At 49.3% G+C, this 11,462-nt stretch overlaps 1 protein-coding gene across 1 annotated transcript; it reads left to right on the top strand.

The window, feature by feature from the left end:
* Positions 1-1,040: 1,040 nt before the first annotated feature.
* On the top strand, positions 1,041-5,995 carry LOC123112835 (probable serine/threonine-protein kinase PBL19). Its single transcript, XM_044533938.1, has 4 exons — positions 1,041-1,847; positions 3,470-3,730; positions 4,698-4,820; positions 5,370-5,995. The coding sequence occupies exons 1-4, from the start codon at positions 1,446-1,448 to the stop codon at positions 5,796-5,798; spliced, it is 1,215 nt and encodes a 404-aa protein (XP_044389873.1). The 5' UTR covers positions 1,041-1,445; the 3' UTR covers positions 5,799-5,995.
* Positions 5,996-11,462: the final 5,467 nt, after the last annotated feature.

Below are 11,462 nucleotides of genomic sequence, written 5' to 3'. Positions count from 1 at the left end.
GCGTCATGATGCGCAGATCCATACGTGCCGCAGTTGTATGGCTGCCATCTCGTCTTCTTGATGGCTTCTGGTTGGCAAGTCAAAGTGGCAGACATGTTGTGGCGTCATCATGTCGCTCATGTACCTTAATTCTTGCACGTATCTCAGGTCACCTCTCCACTTGCGAAAACCGTTTCGGCACAGCTTATTGTATATCTTCTCACCTGGCCATTTAAGACATATATTTGTTTATTATTATTAAGAAACATGAATGCCTCCACCAACCTCTGTTTTGTCGCCTGAACAAAAAATGTCTCTTATAGCTTGTCTTTTTTAATGAGAAAGAAATCTCTGCTCAGCAAAGGTTAGGGCATCAAACTCCTGAAATAACTAGAGAATTCCGAATATAACTGTAGAGAACTCCTGAAATAACTGTAGAGACTTATCATGTGTAGTAATTGTGTAATGCGGTCTAGCAAGTATGCCATGCCACGTCAAAGCCGGTCTAAAAGAGAATGAAATCCATGCCTCCACTTCTTCATTTTTTGAGATGATGATCCACTAAATTCTTTGGTGTGCGAACGCACGCACGCACGCGCAACCCATGGATGGGGCGAGACACGCACGCTTTGAGGTGAATCTTGCGGCGTGCAGTCACAGGCACAGTGGACTGGAGCGCGCGCATCACGCATGAATGGTCGGAGCGTCGTGTGTCGTCGAGGTGTCGGGCATCCGCCGGGGTTTCGACCGGCTCCGGTCGCCGATCACGAGGCAGGCAGGCAGGCAGGCCCGAGCTTGCTTTGACCTCGTTTTCCTTTTTGCTCCGAGGCGATGGCACCGTCCACCGACCCATCCATCCCATGCGATGGACGGAGATGCGTCGCGTGAGAACGCGGCCCAGAAGCGAGGCGAAACCGGTGCGACGGGGACGGGACAGCGCGACGGACAAACAAACGTACACGCCCGGAGTTGGAGTCCCCGTCCGCCGGCCCCTCCACACCGCGTGCACCAACCCGGTTCCGCACAAAAGGCGGCACCCCACCCGGCCGGGGCAGAGCAAGAGCAGAGCACACACCAGCAGTCCATCCAGCCCAGCACCTCGCGCGCGCCATCAGCTAGCTAGGATAGGATTGTCTCCCCGCGCTCACCGCCCGGCTCGCCGAGACCGCGGCGAGCTTTCTCATCCCGCTCCGTCCACGCCGCGATCGACACCCTTCCCTTTCCCCCGTCTCCCTCCTGGAAATTCGGCACGTTCACACCGCCCCTATAGCTGCCAGTACAAAACAGAGGCCAGCCTTCCTTGCACGGCTACTCTGCTATCCCCTGCTCTACTCTGCTCTTCCCCTGAGACAGACGGCACACGCCCCGTTCCTTGCCCGACGTCCCGTGGAACGCCGACGCCGGCGCCTGAACCGAGGTCCTCTTGTCCGCGGCAGCTCACCGGAGCACGCGCGAGGCGCCGAGCGATGAGCTGCCTGGGGTGGCTCAAGAAGAAGAAGGGGTCCGGGAGCGGGAGGCGGGGCACCACGATGACGACCATGACCACCACCACCACAACAACAACCACCGGGTCGGCGGTGAGCACGAGCCGGTCGGACGACTCGGGGGCGGGGCGGCCCACCAGCAAGTCCACGGGCTCCGCCTCCTCGCAGCGGAGCATCTCCTCGCTCTACGAGGAGCGCGGCCACGGCCAGCTGCGGGCCTTCGAGTACGACGAGCTCCAGGCCGCCACCAACGACTTCGGCCGCGCGCAAAAGCTCGGCGAGGGCGGCTTCGGCGGCGTCTACAAGGGCTTCGTCCGCCCGCTCGACCCCCGGGCCGACCGCATCGCCGTCGCCGTCAAGCGCCTCAACACGCGCGGCCTCCAGGTACGCTCCCCCACCCACCCATGCCGCCATGCCGCCATCCCTCCCTCCATCTACGAGCGAATTACGTACAGTAGTTTCCTATTCTGTTCTGCTCCCCGCGTGATTCAGTGTCCAATTATTTACGCACACCCAGTTTTGTCAGAGTTTTGGGGGCATCAGAATGTGACTGAATCTAAAGAAATTTCCCCCGGACAAAGAAGCATCCCACTTATTTTGAGAATTTGTTTCCGATCATAATTAATATTTTGAGAATTTGTTCAAAATTGTTCCTCTTGGCACCGCTCAATGGCCGGTGTCCTATTGGGGACGACCAGAAAAATGCAGGCAGAGAGCTTCCAGTGAACTCGGCCACTTTTTCCACCCCAAAAATTGTATTTATGTGCACGGGTAGTGTGTGCTCTTGCCAAATTTGACCAAGTGTTCCATCATGCGCACCGAGTCGCCGACTACAAGTGCAAGGGATTATTAACAGGTTCATGGAAAATCTGTTGAAGTGTGGTTGATCCATAGGAAGCAAAGGCACATTAGGCCTTTTTGAGCTGGCAGGGAAAGGAGGAGACATTTCTGGGTTGCAAAGTCTTGAAATTGGTCTCTCTCTTTGACTACTATACTCGGAGGTTAGAGCTTATCTGCTAGCATGCGTAGAAAGAAAAAGAAGTTTGTTAGGAAAAAGGGAGGGGAAATGCAGGACTTTCAAGGATCAAATATTGACTATAATAGTGTAGATTGCTCTTGCAATTGGGCTGTGGCAGTCAGATTTGGTACTAAATTTTATCAAAGAGTACTTTAATCATTTTGGAGCAGTTCAGCTCCTGGGAAACACATTGCTATGATTGAGTATATGATTAATGAGAACATACGCATGCTAGTATTTTATCCACAAAAGAAAAGCTAAACAGATGGGAGGATATAATATTTTTCCCAACATTCTGGCATCTTGAAACATGATATAATATTTTGTTTCAAATATATAGACACGTATACTAGTTTGGTGTTGAATAAACATTAAAAGTAAACGGTGCCCCACTTCGTGCGGCACCCAGGAGAAGTATGGAGTTCAGAAAAGGATGTATACCAACCTTACATGTACATTCAGCATTGTAGTATCCAATTTGCCCAATCAAAGGAGACAAACGGTTATAATGAAGTGTTCTGGAGGGCAAACCATTACGCTAATAATGTTGCTGTTCTTAGTTGACTACTATTCACTTTGAGACCAAATCCTGGTTCATGTACCTAGAAAAGAAAGGTCAGCTAGAAACCTAGAATTTTCAATTCTTCGTGCCTATTATTCCATTGCTTGCTTACGAATAATCTGCTAGCAACATAAGACTTCGTCCGGCACCATATTCTTATGTTTGCGTATTCAAATTTGATATTGTTCTACTGACTGAGCTACTGCTTCTTCCTTGACCGGTTGAAAAAAGGAAATTTTTGCAAGGCACAAATTCGAATTGCTTAGTTTTCGATGTTTACTTTGCGTTGTAAGACTAGACTACTATTTAATGTTAGCGCATTGCCATTTTCTTATTTGCTCGTCAAATGAGCAGCCAGTTTTCAATGTTTTTATATATCAATATTTCTCAATTGCTAATAGTTTCTAGATATTTTTTTCCTGACAGGGACATAAGCAGTGGTTGGCAGAAGTACAGTTCCTTGGAGTTCTTGAGCACCCAAATCTTGTGAAGCTTCTCGGATATTGTGCCGTTGATGGTGAAAGGGGAGCCCAAAGATTACTGGTCTATGAGTACATGCCCAACAAGAGCCTGGAAGATCACTTGTTCAGCCGAATCCATCCTGCTCTCTCGTGGAACAGAAGGCTTCAGATTATCTTGGGTGCCGCAGAAGGATTGGCTTACCTGCATGAAGGGCTGGAACTTCAGGTATACTTCATACATCATTGTTGTTCACCTGTTTGTTAGTTCCTTCCAAAATTTCATTTATCATTTAGCAAAGAAACCCCTTTGGTAATTTTTATGAGCGTCGCAACCCAACCGCTAAGCTGCACCAGTGGTGCCAAACAAAATCTACAGGAAAGGCAGCATCATCTTGAGAATCTGCAGTTTTCTTAGTATTCAGCCTTCAGAAATGGGTTGTTGTGCTGTTTAGTGTTTGAGCCGTGCATCCATGTATGATCTATAGCGAGAGATCATGGTAGGGGTCAACGACGCGCACTAGAATTCGCACCACCGCGCGCGTGTAAGATTCCTGAAGCTTAGTCAAGCACCACCGCGCGCGTGTAGAGGACGTGGGCATAGCCCAGTGGTTGGGGGCGCATGATTGTAAACCTAACGACCAGAGTTCGGAATTCTCATGAGGGATGCTTCTTCTATATCAATAAAACCGTGGGTGCTAGTGCCCATGGAGTTTCATTTTTTTTTTTAGTCAAGGACCACAAAATCCTCAAGTTGGATAGGCTAAGAAAGCATGCTAGGAGAAGTCATGTTCAGTTCCCCACCACTACGTGCCTGTAATATTCCAGGCAGCCAACTTTGTTGGAACTTTCTGAAAGCGCGGTTCAACATTCGTCGGTGCTTCGACACGCAGCCAACGTATTCGATTTCCCCTACGTTTCTCCTAGCGGGGCTGCTGCATCAAGCATTGGGGGTCTACTAAAGCATAAAGTAGTTAGTCAAGACATTATCAGCTGTCAGGGGAAGGCTAGTAGTGATCATGACTTAATTTTCTCAGGCCCTTCGTTAGTGTTGAAGGTTTGTTTTGAACATTACGAAAAGAAGATCGCGTGTTCATCGCAGGTGTCTCTAGCCTTGTACACTATGCACTGCAGAATTATGTCCTCAAGTTCTTTTTCCTATTTGTTATCTAATCTGAGGTGCTCTGTTTTGCTAGGTGATCTACCGGGACTTCAAAGCCTCGAACGTGCTGCTGGACAAGGACTTCCAAGCAAAGCTATCAGACTTCGGGCTTGCGAGGGAGGGGCCAACAGAAGGGAACACTCATGTCTCAACTGCGGTACGTCGCCATCTTTTTGACCCAGATACTAAGAGAAATCTCAAGTTTCACGCAACCACATTTTGCCTCAACCATCTTGGCATTTCACCAAGATTCAGTTGGTCAATGGCTGCCACTAAATGTTGCTGACCTATGGTGGCACTTGCTCCCACGCATGCTGTTTGTTTGATGTGCACCTGATGATGACAAGCTTGTGCTCCGTTTGTCAATGGCGCCTCCCTTTTCTTCTGCATTTGACTCTGAATTTCTGAAACGTGGTTGCATCAACATTGTGTCAGCATGACATAGAACACACACATTATTACGTCATGCTTGCAACTACTAAATATATACTCCCTCCATTCCTAAATATTTGTCTTTCTAGAAAATTTCAACAAATGACTACATACGAAGCAAAATGAGTGAATCTACACTCTAAAATGTGTCTATATACATCTGTATGTGGTAGTCCATTTGAAATCCTAAAAAGACAAATATTTAGGAACGGAGGGAGTATATGGCATGATATTTTCTCTCCCCTAAACATTTTCCTTTTCATGTGGTGATCAGGCTGTGGGGACGCACGGGTACGCGGCGCCGGAATACATCGAGAAGGGGCACCTGACGGCGAAGAGCGACGTGTGGGGCTTCGGGGTGGTGCTGTACGAGCTCCTGACGGGGCGGCGGTCCCTGGACAGGAACCGGCCGCAGGGGGAGCAGAAGCTGATTGAGTGGGTGGTCCAGTTCCCGCCGGACAGCCGCAACTTCCGCATGATCATGGACCCCAAGCTCCGCGGCGAGTACTCCTCCAAGGCGGCCCGGGAGATCGCCAAGCTCGCCCAGAGCTGCCTCCTCAAGAACCCCAAGGAGCGGCCCGCCATGAGCGAGATCGTCGAGGTGCTCAGGCGAGCCGTGCAGACCGAGCAAGCCTATGTGGACAAGGCACCCGTCGCCGGCAACGGGAAGAGGGTCAACGTGGCGCCGCCGTCGAGGAGGTGACTGATATATGTTGTCGAGGAGAATTCCTTGTCCCTCCTCCTAGGCGAGGTTTGCGTATAGCTATGCGAACACGAGTTTAGATGATTTGAGTTGACGCGGATTGTTGATAGTGTTTTCTTTTCCCTCTTCTTTGGAGGCTCATTTGGGTGAAGAATCCGTTACTGTGGAATGCAAATTAACCAGCCAATACTTAAGTAGGAGTAGAAACCCTTGCCTGCTGGAGGATTCACTGCTCATATAGTTCAATAGTTGGATATCCCACTCTGAAGGTATGAGAAACTTCTTTCGTCCGTCCTTCTTGCCTCAAACGCGGCCACTCCCCGTAGGGTCTTCTTCCCATGTCGACGGCGAGCATCCATGCTGTGTGGTCCTTGGCGAGCATCCATCGTCGTCTCTGGTCCTTGCCGTAGCCATGTTGAATCTCAAAGTTCAGCTCAGGGCCCCTCTCAGTCTTGGCCATGATTTTTTTCGAAAAGGGGGACTCCCGGCCTCTGCATCAGTACGATGCATACGGCCACATTTATTAGATAGTAAAAAAGGTTCAACAAGGTCTCAAAGTCTGCAAACAACCGCAAAGGCTAGCTCACACAGAGCCTCAAAGCCAAAATAAACAGCCCAAAAAGCCACAACCGGCAGGCAAAATAGAAGATAGGTAAACTAATTTCCTATCCTATTACATGACCGCCATCCAAACCGGTTGAAGATATCCCGCGCTACCATCTCCCACCGGACAGATCCAGTAACCAAATGCTCCCTGGCCTCCGTCGGAGTGAGTAAGGACCACATACGGATCAAAGCTGTAGCCCGGAATAGAACCTGCAAAAAATGAATAGTTGTTGTTCTGTTAAATGCCAAATCATTTCTGCACCATAACAACGCACATACTCCTATACGAATGTGTCTAGCTGTTTCGGACTCTATCCCAGCAAGCCACACCCCGAATAACGTGTTGACCGAAGTGGGAGGAGTAATGTTGAAGGCAATTTGCACAGAGCGCCACAACCCTCGTGCCAACGGACAGTCAAAAAAGAGATGCTTGATAGTCTCGTCCCGATCACAGAAACTACACCTAGTAGAACCTGTCCAGTTGCGCTTAACTAGATTGTCTTTTGTTAAGATTACTTGTTTATGCACAAACCACATAAACACTTTAATCTTCAAAGGGACTTTAACTTTCCAAACAACTTTGGAACTAGGAATCACACTAGTGTTAATGATATCAATATACATCGATTTAACCGTGAACTCCCCAGATCTAGTAAGCTTCCAACACAACTTATCGGGCTGAGGAGTTAACTGAACCTCCATCAGTCTACGGACTAGGTGAAGCCATGCTTCCCATCGTTCACTCACGAGCACCCTCCTAAACTGAATGTTGAGTGGAATGGACTGCATAACCGTGGCAACAAGAGCTTCACGACGCTGAACAATACGATAAAGAGACGGATACTGGGTCGCCAAAGGCGTGTCACCAAGCCACGTATCCTCCCAGAATCTAGTGTTGCTGCCATTACCGACAATACACCTCGTTCTGTTAAAGAAGGTAGTTTTGATTCTCATGAGCCCCTTCCAGAATGGCGAATCAGTTGGTCGCAGAGTGACCTGGGATAGGGTCTTGGACTGCAGATATTTACTACGTAAAATCTGCGCCCATGTTGCCTCTGTCTCAGAAGATAACTTAAACAACCACTTACTAAGCAGACATCTGTTCTTAACTTCAAGATTTTCAATACCAAGACCCCCCTGGTCCTTTGGTGACAGATAATATCCCATTTGGCCAGTCTGTATTTTCTCTTAAGCTCATCACTTTGCCAAAAGAATCGGGATCGATAGAAGTCCAGTCTTTTCCTAACTCCAACTGGGACCTCAAAGAAGGATAAGAGGAACATAGGTAAACTCATGAGCACCGAGTTAATAAGAATCAATCGGCCTCCATAAGACATGAGTTTTTCTTTCCAGCAACTCAGTTTCTTCTCGAACCGATCCTCGATACACTTCCACTCGCTATTTGTTAGCTTACGATGGTGAATGGGAATACCGAGATACGTGAAAGGTAAAGCCCCCACTTCACAACCAAACAATTGTCTATAAGACTCTTGTTCATCTTTGGCTCTACCAAAGCAGAACAACTCGCTTTATGGAAATTAATCTTCAGCCCCGACAATTGTTCAAATAAGCATAACACTAACTTCATGTTTCTCGCTTTTGCCAAGTTGTGTTCCATAAAAATGATTGTATTATCAGCGTATTGCAGAATGGACAAACCACCATCTACTAGATGAGGCACCAAGCCACCCACCTGACCGGCCTCCTTTGCCCTCCCAATCAGAATCGCTAACATATCAACCACAATATTGAACAAAATTGGAGACATAGGATCACCCTACCTCAGACCCTTGTGTGTTTGGAAATAGTGACCTATGTCGTCACTCACTTTAATTCCAACGCTCCCTTTTTGCGTGAATCCTCCACCTGGCGCTGCCAAGCTTCATCAAAGCCCTTCATTCGCAAAGCCTGTTGAAGGAACGACCATTTGACTTTATCATATGCCTTCTCGAAGTCCACTTTGAAAATAACTCCATCCAGTTTTTTCGTGTGAATCTCATGGAGCGTTTCATGAAGGACCACAACCCCTTCCAGGATGTTCCTGTTCGGCATGAAAGCCGTTTGAGAAGGTTGCACCACAGCATGCGCAATCTGAGTTAGCCTAATCGTCCCAACCTTGGTGAAAATTTTGAAACTGACATTCAGAAGACAGATCGGCCGAAATTGTTCAATTCTCACGGCCTCTGTTTTCTTAGGGAGAAGGGTTATTGTTCCAAAATTAAGTTGGAAAAGCTGCAAATGTCCCGAGAACAAATCATGGAACATCGGCAACAGGTCCCCTTTAATAATATGCCAGCACTTCTTATAGAACTCAGCCGGGAAACCATCCGGCCCAGGTGCCTTATTATTTTCCATCTTGGAAACGGCCTCGAAAACCTCCTTCTCCGAGAAAGGTGTGGTTAAGATATCGTTCTCCACAGCAGAAAGTTGAGGTACATCTTGTATCCTAGACTCATCCAACGACACACAGTTGTCCTCAGGTGGTCCAAACAATCGTTTGTAATACTCAGTGATGTAAAGCTTCAGGTTATCCTGACCGATAATTGTACCCTCATCTTGTTCTAGCTGGAAGATTCTCTTCTTCCTATGTTTGCTATTGGCAATCAAGTGGAAGATTTGAGTGTTCGCGTCCCCCTGGACTACTCGGTGAACCTTGGCTCGCAGCGCCCACTTTAATTCTTCCTCACGAAGAAGCTCTTTCAACCTTATCTCAGGGTCAAGCTTGGTATGAAGCTCGGTGGCCGGCAGAAGCATGGATTCTGCCTTTATGTCTAAAGCCTGAATCAGGGCCAGTAGCCGATCCTTTTCAGCCTTATAAACCCCACTAAGATGTTTAGCCCACCCACGTAGGAAACTTCTCAAATGCCTAATCTTATTCTGCCAGCGCTCAAGCGCATTCCTACCGCCTGCATCCTTAGCCCACTCTCTGGCTACGAGATCCAGGAAACCTTCTCTCTCGAACCACGCAAGCTCGAACGAGAACAAATTCTTATTGCCCGAGTAAGTAGCCCCACCAGAGTCGAGCAGAAGAGGCGTGTGATCAGAAATCCCGCGAGAGAGAGCCTGGACTGTTACAAAGGGAAACTTCTGTTCCCAGTCGACACTAGCAAGTACCCGATCCAACTTCTCAAACGTTGGATTTGGCAAAGCGTTAGCCCATGTGAACTTCCTACCTGAAAGCTCAATCTCTCTCAAATCCAAGCTTTCAATAATAGTGTTGAACATGAACGACCATCTCCCGTCGAAATTATCATTGTTCTTCTCATCACGTCTCCAAATAATATTAAAGTCTCCCCCAACCAGAATTGGGAGTTGCTCAGACCCGCAAACTCTGACAAGGTCGGCCAAAAAATCAGGTTTGAATTCTGCCTGCGCAACACCATACACCGCCACCAGAGCCCAGTCAAATCCATCAACCTTGGACCGCACCCTGAACTTAACAGCAAAATCACCCATGCTCACACTTCTAACTTCGAGAGAGTCGCATCTAACACCAAGTAAGATCCCTCCCGATCTTCCTCTCGGTGGCAGACAATGCCAGTCATAATCAATACCCCCCGATAAAGTGTTGAGAAATTTTGGTGAGAAATTGGCCCTACCAGTTTCCGACAACGCAATAAAGTCCAATCTATGCTCAATGGATGCTTCTGCGAGGAACCTCCTTTTAGCCAAGTCCTTAAGACCTCTGCTATTCTAAAAGATTCCTTTCATATCTCATCATGGAATTTTTTAGCCGTGCGGATCCTAGCACTCCTACGTACCACGGACATCGGGTAAATCTTGCGCTTCCATTTGCGCTTAGGGCTGGTCCTCGTGCCCCCCTGGTCCTCACTCCCCGTTTCTGGGTTGCTAACTACAACCGTCTTGACATACTCATCCTCCTCCTCTGGCTCCTGAAGGGGAGGCGCGAGATCAGCACAAAAGTCATCAAGCACCCGGACTCCCAAAGCATCAATCTCGGAATCATTCATGGGTTTTACGGCGGCTAAGTTACGAATCAATTCTAGAGCCCTCTCGGCTTCCAGATCAAGCAAATCATTGATGGAATTAGAAACTTCACCCTCATTACTACCTAGTGAAATTCCTAATTGGTTTACATTACCAACAATCTCATCATTCGAAAAATGCAAGATAGAATTCGAAGTATTCACCGACATACCAGTAGTGACCCGGACGTCACGAAGCTTGGCCGCCCTCTTAGCGCATCGCGGCTGCATGTCGTCCACCTCCGGACGGCCCTGAAGACGACTGCTCAACCGTCGACCCTCAGACGCCTGGTCCGGAATCCCGCCGAACCGAATAACCTCCTCCCGCGTGAAGATGCCCGGGGAGTGACCGCTTGTCACCCTCCGAACACTCAGCTGGTCTCCATGACCAGGAGAAGGCGCCGAGACAGATGATGGGGAACCAAGGGCCACCTGCCCCCGCTCCCCATCCACCCAGACCGTAGGCCAAGAGTGCCCACCCTCGCTAAGGGTGGGGCGATCCCCCTAGGCGCAAAAGGCGAAGAGGGCCTCGAGGCCACCTGCCCCAAGCTCCCTCCAACGACCGGACCTGCCATTTGCAGTACCGGCCTAGCGGAAGGTGAGGAGGGCACCGAGGCCACCTGCCCCGACCCCCCTCCCGAAGGTACCTCCTCCGTCCCGGAAGCCCCGATCGGAGCAAGAAGATAAGGGGGCGTCGAGGCCACCTGACTCGAACCCCCAGCTAATCTTGGAACCACCACCTGCAGCTCAGCCGTCTCAACATTATCCGAGGGAGGCGAGACCACTATCTCCGGACCCCCCCTCCGCACCAGAATCCTCCACGCCCAGGCCCTCAAAGTCCAACGCAGGTAAAGAGAGCTCACAGACCTCTAGAGACTCCACCCGCTCGCTCCATAGCCTCGGAGGCGCAGTAGCAGGCTCAATGGATCCAGATCTCAGAGTGGTCGACGGCACAGAAGAGGGAGGCGCCGTCCCACCTCCTGTCGTCAGAGCAACTGACCCTGGTCCCTCGGCCATCTCGCGTCCAGGATCAGCGGCCGGAGTCTCCTTGCCTCCCGCGCTATCATCGCCC

This window comes from Triticum aestivum, chromosome 5B, assembly GCF_018294505.1.
Source record: "Triticum aestivum cultivar Chinese Spring chromosome 5B, IWGSC CS RefSeq v2.1, whole genome shotgun sequence".
Lineage (NCBI taxonomy): Eukaryota > Viridiplantae > Streptophyta > Magnoliopsida > Poales > Poaceae > Triticum > Triticum aestivum.
The sequence above is the reverse complement of the archived record's forward strand: the minus strand, read 5'-3'. Positions and strand labels throughout refer to the sequence as shown.